This window comes from Ananas comosus, linkage group 11 (genome assembly GCF_001540865.1).
Source record: "Ananas comosus cultivar F153 linkage group 11, ASM154086v1, whole genome shotgun sequence".
Lineage (NCBI taxonomy): Eukaryota > Viridiplantae > Streptophyta > Magnoliopsida > Poales > Bromeliaceae > Ananas > Ananas comosus.
In genome coordinates, this window is record NC_033631.1 from 2,713,626 (window position 1) to 2,723,008 (window position 9,383).

Sequence of the window (9,383 nt, forward strand, 5' to 3'; positions counted from 1 at the left end):
GCTTGGCACCTAAAACTGCTGTGTCGAGTAGACTTGCAATCATGTGTGTCCTTCCATTGCTATTATCGGGTATTTTAGGGTCTCCTTCCTGTCGTGAGCAGTTGGGAGAATACTTGAGAAATATACTAATCCAAAACACAGTGACAGAAGGTTCCTGGTCTGTGAATCACACTGCCGAGCTCATTGATGCAGTTCGCTTTCTTTGGTCAGTATCCTTTTAACCAGCAACATGATGATAAATGCCTATTATTATTGGTGATTTTATTTTTTTTCCTGGTTTAGAAATTGTTATTGTATTTTCATGCAGCACATTTGAAGAGCATCAGGGAATTGTCTTTAATGTTTTATGGGAGATGGTTGTGAGCTCCAATGTAAATATGAAGACAAATGCCGCAACCCTGTTAAAAGTCCTCGTATGTTTGCAGTTGCCTGCTACCTAAATTATCTTTTTGTCTTTTTACATATCAAAGCATTTTAAATCCATGTTTTTTACTTTTAGGTGCCATATATTGATGTGAAAATGGCATCAACTCATGTTTTGCCTGCTCTTGTTACTCTTGGTTCGGATCAAAACCTAAATGTGAAATATGCGAGTATTGATGCATTTGGAGCAGTTGCCCAGCATTTCAAGAATGAAATGGTGCTTACACATGATCCTTTGTTATTTTCATTCATATGCAAGTCTTCTCATTACACTGCACTAACCAAACTTCTTGTCTTCAGATTGTGGATAAGATACGCGTACAGATGGATGCTTTCCTTGAAGATGGATCTCATGAAGCTACTGTATCTGTTGTTCGTGCACTTGTGGTTGCTGTGCCACATACAATAGATAGGCTTCGAGAATATATCCTTAACAGTGTCTATGATGATTTGCATATGATTTTCTTCCTTCAACAATTCATGTTCTCCTTGGGGATAAAAGAAAAAGAGAGATTTTTTTTTTTGAGTAATTCAAAGATATGCCCTGCCGAATAATCTTTTCTTGAGGGAAAATACACAAATATGTACAATCATGCATACATATATGGATACATTTTTTCTGCACAATATAAAATTTTCATTTATGCCCTTCAAAATCTTAATTGTAATGTAGTTCCCTTTAACTTGCCACCAAAAGAAAAAGTTCCTCCTATAGAATGTTCTCTAAAGCAAACTTCGTAAATTGGATAACTCGACTTATGATGATGATATTTTTCTAAGAAATTACATCTTCATGAGATACATAAGAAATTCAAATTTTATACGGCTATATGCATTAACAGATGTAAAAGCCCCTTTTCTTTTGATTTCTTTAACATTCCATACATCTTTTGTCTAAGATTTTCCAGCTTACAAGCATGCCATCTCCTGGAAGTGATATTGCGCGTCGCCGTGAGAGAGCAAATGCATTTTGTGAAGCAATCCGTGCTCTTGATGCGACAGGTTTGTCTCACATATTTCTTCTCTTTTTTGTGTTCTACTCTCTTAGTTAGTCTAGTTAATATAATGCGATTATCACATTCTTGTTTAATTTTAATCATCCACCTTGTCGTTCCCATCTTTCAATAGTTGCTGGCCTAACTGTATTCGCATATTTACAATCTATTTAGGCTGTTCTAAAATTTCGGTGATAGATATGAGATGTGGAAATGTTGTACGAAAATCTTGAAAATTTGAATATGATGATGAGCTGATTGCTCATATTGGACCTATAATGACTAGAGCTATTCAAAGAAGCACCAGCAGTTTCTGTTAAAATTGCCAACTCTTGTAGTTTGACCAATAGAGAAAGTTGAGCTGTTCAAAAAGCACTTCATTAAAATCGCAAATACATTCCTATTATAGCTTGAACAGTGGAGATTGTTGTTTTCTGGCAAGCACATTTCAAGATAGGATATTCTACATGAAAAATAATCACTACACATCTAATTTTCGTTTATGTCTAGTAAATAAGATGCACCAACAATGGATTAATTAGTATATACAATGAAATATTTGATAGTGTTAACCACTTTTGGCAATATCTACAATGTGCTTCCTAGGAAGCCTTTGGCATAGCTCATTATGACAAAGATAATTCTATGAGAATTAGCTCATTGCACCAAATGATAGTCCAATGTCTCCATACATTTCATTACGTGCAGTATATTACAATTTAGTATTGTCCTCAAAGAAGTCACTGTTTTGGGATTATGTAGAATAGATAGAAATGACGATGACACTATTGTTTCCTCATTTGAGTATTTGTTTAGGATGATGATTATAAGAGATTGTGTTTCCATTCTACATGCAACTGGTGCGTACTGTCACAGCCTTAGCGTTTTTGCTCGCAAAGCCCGTGCGACGCCCATCTTTCTCTACAAAGATGGACAAGACTTGCTCCCTGTTGCTAGCCCGGACTTTCGCATCCTACGACTAAGTATGCAAAAAAAAAGAGGAGAGATAAAGGTTACAAAAGAAAACTAAGTATTCTCAATTACTTAAAAAAAGAGGATTAGAACACACACTCTTTTGTGTCTTTGGCCATAGCCATTCCCACAATTTATAGGCCTAAGATACAATGAATGTAGCCTATCATTACTCACCTACTAAGTCTACATTAACTCATCCATTATTACATAGTAATGAGCCCACATAAATGCGAAGCCCAAGAGTTGCTCGTAACTTTTGGTAGTTTTTTAAGACTTAATGGTAGTAGTTTTTGTAACCCTTCTCTTCCCATAGAAGGGCTGGAATCAGGCCTCATTGATAGCTCATTTTAGCTTGCGGTGTTAGGCCAGGGACTGGATTGCGTAGAAATTTTTTGAAGTCCCTGATACTCCCCCACCTAATGCGCAGGCATCCTCGTCCCGCGCTGCTTCTGGAACTCGTCAATGAATATTTGGTATTGCAAAAGTGCGTCAGCCTTCTCCCGATAGCCTCCCCTACTTGGTATTGCAAAACTGCGTCAGCCTTCTCCCGATAGCCTCGCCGTAGGGGAGATTCTTCCACTTCACCTAGTACTTAGGACTTGGCGGAACTCCACGTTGTCGAATGAGCCGAGTGTCGAGGATGGACTCCGCTTGTTTGTCGAACGAAGTGATCATGGTTGCCGGGGTGCACTGCGACATGCCATGGCTCGGATCCTCCGCGTCTTCATGGTCCAGTTTTAGCCTGTTAACATGGAAAACGGGTGGATTTTAAAGTTCCCAAGCAGCTACAGCTTGTAGGCACCCTTGCCCACACGGGGTGGCCTTCATACTTGCACGACAGTCCTTTGTGCACCTTGTGCAGGATCTTGAATTGCTGCGACTGAAATTTGACCATCACACAGTCTCCCTCGGTGAACTCCTGAGGTTGCTGCTTTTCATCAGCCAACTTTTTCATCTGTCGGGCCACTTTCTCCAAGCTTGCCCTCGCAATTTCACTATTTTCCTAGAAGTTAGAGGTAAATTGGAGAGCAACACGGCTACAGAACTGCTCTCCCGCGGTGGCTGTGTGTGGGGCGAGTAGTTGTTGCCCGGCCGCTAGCTCGGATGGACTACAACCCTAGAGTCGCTGCATCGCATGTTGTAGGAAAACTGAGTGACATCAAGGCGATGCACCCAATCCTTCTGGTTGGTACTCACAGTGTCGCAGGTACTCTAACGAGCGTTCACTCGCTCCATTTGCCCGTCTTTCTGCGGGTGAAAACTGGGAGAAGAGTAACTCGAACCCCAAGATTTTGAACATTTTCGTCCAAAACTTGCTAGTGAACTTGGAGTCGCGGTCGCTCATGATGCTTGCGGGGATCCCCCAAAGCTTGACGATGTGGCTGATGAAGAGGCGTGCTGCTTCTTTAGACACGGGGTTCCGTACTTGAAAAAACGATCACCCACCAGAATAGACTCAAGCTTCCCCACCTTTGGCAAGGTGGAGATGAAATCCATGAAGAGGCTCTTCTACGGACTCTTGACACGGACAATGGCTCGAGGAGTCTGCCAGGTCGCTGGTGTTCAACCTTGTCTTGTTGACACACCAAGCAAGTTCGCACGTAGGCCTCAATGTCTTCGTGCATCCATGGCCAGAAGTAGGCTACCTCAAGCAACGCTAAGGTTTGCTTCTGACCTGGGTGGCCAGTCCACTTGGAGTAATGACACTCCTTCATGAGCTCGCGGCGAAGATTGTCCTACTTGGGCGCGTACACCTGCTGCCCTTTGGTGAGTAGCCCATCGCTAAGCCAAAACCTTCGCGTTTTGCCTTCCTTGACAAGTTGCACCAAGTTTTGAGTGATGGGGTCTTCATTGGTTCCTGAGTGAAGTCGATCGCGGAACGTCCCGCGAAGTTGCCACATAGTCACTAGTTCAGCCTTGCGGCTGAGTGTGTTAGCCACGTGGTTTTCCTTCTCAGGCTTGTATTGCATCTCCATGTTGAACTCTGCTAAGAAATCCTGCCACCTCGCCTGTTTGGGTGACAGTTTGTTCTGCGATTGGAAGTAGCTCATGGCGACATTATCGATGTGCACCACAAACTTGCTCCCAAGTAAATAGTGCCACTAGGTTTGTAAGCAATGCACTACAGTGATCATTTCCTTTTCCTGGACGGTGTAATGCCCGCTCGGTGTCGTTTAGTTTGCGGCTTTCGTAGGCGACAGGGTTCCTATTCTGCACGAGAACACCGCCAATGCCAAAGTCAGAGGCATCAGTGTGTATCTCAAAGGTGCGACTACAATCAGGTAGTCACAACATTGGATCTTTCGTCACCGCCAGCTTTAAGTCCTCAAATGCCTTCAGGCATTGAGAAGTCCAAATCTACAAGCGGTTCTTCTTCAGCAGATCTGTCAGTGGGGCTGCTCTCGCAGAGTAGCTCGCAATGAAGCGGTGGTAGTAGTTGATAAGCCCAAGGAAAGACCACAACTCGAACATCGTCGTTGGGGTCTCTTATTCGCAGATGGCTCGCACCTTCTGTTGGTCTATGCGAATTTGACCCTGGCCTTTCCAGTGGTCAAGGAAGTGCACCTCTTCCTTCGCGAACATGCACTTCTCTTTCTTGACAAACAGCTGGTTCTCTTGCAGCACTTGGAAGACAATTCGCAAGTGCACAATGTGCTCTTCCATAGTAATGTTGTATACCGCGATGTCGTTGAGGTACACTACCACAAAGCAATCGAGGTAGGGATGGAACAACTTGTTCATGAGCCTGCAGAAGGTTGCAGGTGCGTTCGTCAGGCCTAACGACATGACAAGGAACTCATAGGTCCCGTGCATGTTGTCTTTTCTTCATCTACTTCTGCAATCCGCACTTGATAATACCCAAAGTGAAGATCGAGTTTGGTGAAGTACTTCGCTCTGCCCAACTGGTCAAAAATATTTGCAACCAAAGAAATGGGGTATTTATTTTTAACTGTTACCTTGTTGAGCGCCTGTAATCGATATAGAGCCGTAGGCTGCCGTTGCTCTTCCACTAGAACAAAACTGGTGCTCCATAGGGTGCCTTCGATGGTCGAATGAAGCTTGCATCGAGGAGCTCCTTCAACTACCTCTACAGCTCGAGCTCTGGTGAAGCCATTTTGTTTGGTGCTTTTGTTGGCGGTTTGGCTTCTAGCTCGAGCTCAATGGCATGATCCATCTCTCGCCTAGGTGGAAGTTGCTTAGGCAGCTCCTTGGGCATGACATCCTGGAATTCTGCAAGAACCGCCTCAATCTCCGTCAGAAGGCCCTCTTCCTAAAGGCCCTCGTCACTCACCTTGCGGATGGTCGCAAGGTAAGTCATCTCACCACAGTTCACACCCTTTCGCAGCTGTAAAGTAAAGAGCGTTTGTGTGCTTACTGATTTCTTCTAGCTGGCTAGGACCATACATAGTGTCATCCCCTCCATGATGTTTGAGGCCCTAAGGTATGGCATCGGAACTGCATTAGACAAAGCGAAAAATTCCATACCTAGTATGACTTGGAAGTCGTCGATGGGTGCAGCGGTGAAGTTTGCGGTGCCTCTCCAAGGTCCCACCGCAATGGCCACGCCTTTGGCCATTCCCTCAACAGGTTGTGCCTCTGAATTGACTGTTTTGATCCTGCTTGCGTTCTTCTCAAGGGGAAGGCCTATTCGCTTGGCTTCTATCTCTGCGATGAAGTTGTGAGTGACTCCCGTGTTCACCAGCGCTCGTGTGGCCTGGCCGTTGAGGGTCACATCAATGTATAAGAGTTTCTTGTTGAGGGGCCTGTTGCTGTTTGCCAGCCCTTGAACCGCGTTGACGAGCCTAAGCGCACCCATCTTCGTCTGTTCCGTATTGCCCTCGCCTTGCTTGGTCTGGACAGCATTCACCATCTTTTTCATTGGGCAGTCTCTCCCCCAATGGTTCTCGCCGCAGATGTAGCACGCGAACTTCTTTGGCGGTGGCACAATGCCCTTGTCGCGGCCTCTGCGCTCATTCGGATCGCGACAATCTCCCCCAGCATTAACCTTGCTCGCTTTGGGTGCTTTGCCGCGAGATGGATCCGCCCTTTCGTACTCAGGCAGTTTCTCCGCCAAGGCGATTGCGGAGGTCACGTCCTTCACTTCGCGCCCTACAAGTTCTTTGTTTGCCCAAGGTTGGAGTTCGTCAAGGAAGAATAGCCGGTCTTCCTCATGTTGGTGATTGACAGCATCAACTTGGAGTACTTCTTGACATACTCCTGGGGCGTCCCGGTGTGTTTGAGCTGTCGTAGTTGCCTTCTTGCAAGGTATTCGATGTGCTTAGGATAGAACTGTGCCTTGAGCTCGCTCACAAAGTCTTCCCACGTCTTCAAGTTGCATTGGCCTTTCTCGACTTGTGCAGATCGCCGACGCCACCACAGCATTGCGTCATCAGCAAGTTACATGGATGCTGTCTGGACTTTTTTCTCCTCGTCTAGTTGCAGCGCTTTCATGTAGCACTACGTGTGCCATAGAAAATTGTCGATCTCTTTTTCACCGCGTGCGCCCATGAAGTGTTGAGGTTCAAGGACGTGAACCTTCAAAGCATACTCTTTTTTGTGGTTCAGGACCATGCGCCGCCGCTTACTCAAGGATCGTCACTCGCGTCTTGAGGTCCTCGACCTCGTCGACCTGAGCAACGAGCTCCTTAATCAGTTTCTTTCGTTCCTTGTCACGATGAGTAATGTTGCCCCGAAGCTTTTCGAGCTCGCTATGAAAGGTTGCCATGGCAGTAGCGACGCTTTCCTCCATGCTACGGACTTCATCATAAAACAAATTAAAAGATTCAGCCATTTCAGAGTACCTTTCACCCATTTTCGACATGATCTAGAACAGCGCGAGGTGGTCCTCCAAAGGTGCTGGATCTCTCGTGATTGTTCGTGGTTCCTTGCCCTTGCCTCGCTTGGATGGCTGCTTTGGAGGGTCACCCCCCGATGATAGCAGCATCTGATGAAGACATGGTTCTTTGCCCGAACCAGCTCTGATACCAACTGTTACGACCTTGGCGTTTTTGTTCGCAAAAACTTGTGCGGTGCCCATCTTTCTCCGCAAAAATGGACAATTTTTGCTCTCTGTTGCTAGCCCGGACCTTCACGTCCTACGACTAATTATGTAAAGAAAAGAGAAGAGATAAAGGTTATCCAAGAAAACTATGTATTCTCAATTACTTAGAAAAGGAGTATTACAAGACACACTCTCTTGTGGCTTTCCCCATAGCCATTCTCACAATTTATAGGCCTAAAATATAATGAATCTAGCGCACCATAACTCACCACTAAGTTTGCATTAATTCACTCATTATTACATAGAAATGAGTCCACATAAATGCAAAGCCCAAGAGTTGTCTATGACTCTTGGCAGTTTTTTAAGACTTAATAGCAACAGTTTTTGTAACTCTCTTCTCCTGTAGAAGGGCTGGAATCGGGCCTCATTGACAGCTCGTTTCAACTTGCGGAGTTGGGCCAGGGACTAGACTACGCAGAAATTTTTCCAAATCCCTAACAGTACGCCACCTAAATAGGCATGCAATATTGCATCAAGATATGAAAAAAATATAGTGTAGTGCTAACCATCATGTATACACCAATTATAACTGGTGAACCACCATCTCTGAAAACCATGGATTATAAAGAGGAGAAATGATGCTAAAGAATTGTATATTATTGCTGCTGATTTTTTGGAACTAGTGCAAGCCATCTCATTTGTGTCATAGAAAAAAAAAATGTGTGTGTGTGATCAATATAACAAATCTTCCTGATTCTAGTTAATTACCATATACTAACTTGCATTTTTTTTTTTTTGGCTAATTTTTTGTTACAGATCTTCCTGCAACCAGCATTCGAGATTTCCTCCTACCATCGATACAAAACTTACTAAAAGACACAGATGCCCTAGATCCGGCGCACAAGGAAGCATTGGAAGTCATAGCGAGGGAGAGGTCGGGTGGAACATTCGAAAGCATTAGCAAGGTGATGGGGGCTCATCTCGGCCTTGCCTCCTCAGTTAGCAGCTTTTTCGGCGAGAGCGGCCTTCTTGGAAAGAAAGAGACCGGAGAAACGCACGAGCCTCCTGCCCCTCCGCAGCCCAGCCCACAGGCCCAGCAAGATGATACGAGGTTTAGACGGATAATGAGGAGTGGTTTTGGAGACATGTTGAGAGGAAAAGGGAAGGGCTATGATGAATCTCCGAAGTAACCCAGGTTGAAAATGTCATTTTGAGTTATTTTTCCTGCTTTTTCAACCACATTTAGAGGAGATTTTATGCTATTTTTAGCCGAGGTGTTTATAGTCTCTCTACCTTATTATACATGTGGAGAATTGATAGAAAGATTTGGTGGCCCATTGGGTGATTTTCGCTGCCATTAGTATACAATGTTGTTGTACAGACCAAAGATGTATCTTATTGCACAGACTGTTGATCATTCTTTTCCATAATAATTGAGGTTCTTTTCAACCAGTTCTGTATCTTTTTCCTGGTGCAATGAAGGTCACTTCCTTTTTAAGGCAGCTTAAGGGTTTTTTTTTTTTTTTTTTTTNATAGTTGTAAAGGGTGTTAGTGAAGTAGTGAAGTTATTGTAGATGCCTAGGTGGTAGGATTAGAAATGCTAGATTATTATGGGGTAGGAGGTATTAAAACCTTCTTATTAATGGATTACTAATAATTCTCTATATCTTTTATTGAAAATATTCAAATCGTTATCATTCAACTCAAATTTGATAGTTGTAAAGGGTGTTAGTGAAGTAGTGAAGTTATTGTAGATGCCTAGGTGGTAGGATTAGAAATGCTAGATTATTATGGGGTAGGAGGTATTATTATTTTCATATTTGATAGGAATTATTAGTAATCCATTAATAAGAAGGTTTTAATTCTTAATTAATAACTTTCTAACCTAAGTGATAAGTTAGTAACAAATTTGCCATTCTAAATATGAAGTAATACCATATTTTTTTGATTGTTATAAATCTTGAACCAAATGACCCTTTATTGGCAAT

General features: G+C 43.6%; 1 protein-coding gene across 1 annotated transcript in view; it reads left to right on the forward strand.

The window, feature by feature from the left end:
• Window positions 1-8,857, forward strand: part of LOC109717312 (lisH domain and HEAT repeat-containing protein KIAA1468 homolog) — a gene marked incomplete at its 5' end in the record, with an annotated part of 29,952 nt that extends 21,095 nt beyond the window's left edge. The window contains 6 exons of the mRNA XM_020243035.1: window positions 1-205; window positions 308-413; window positions 500-640; window positions 724-847; window positions 1,309-1,425; window positions 8,212-8,857. Coding sequence (XP_020098624.1) covers window positions 1-205; window positions 308-413; window positions 500-640; window positions 724-847; window positions 1,309-1,425; window positions 8,212-8,585 — 1,067 coding nt within the window. The remainder of the gene's footprint in view (window positions 206-307; window positions 414-499; window positions 641-723; window positions 848-1,308; window positions 1,426-8,211) is intronic.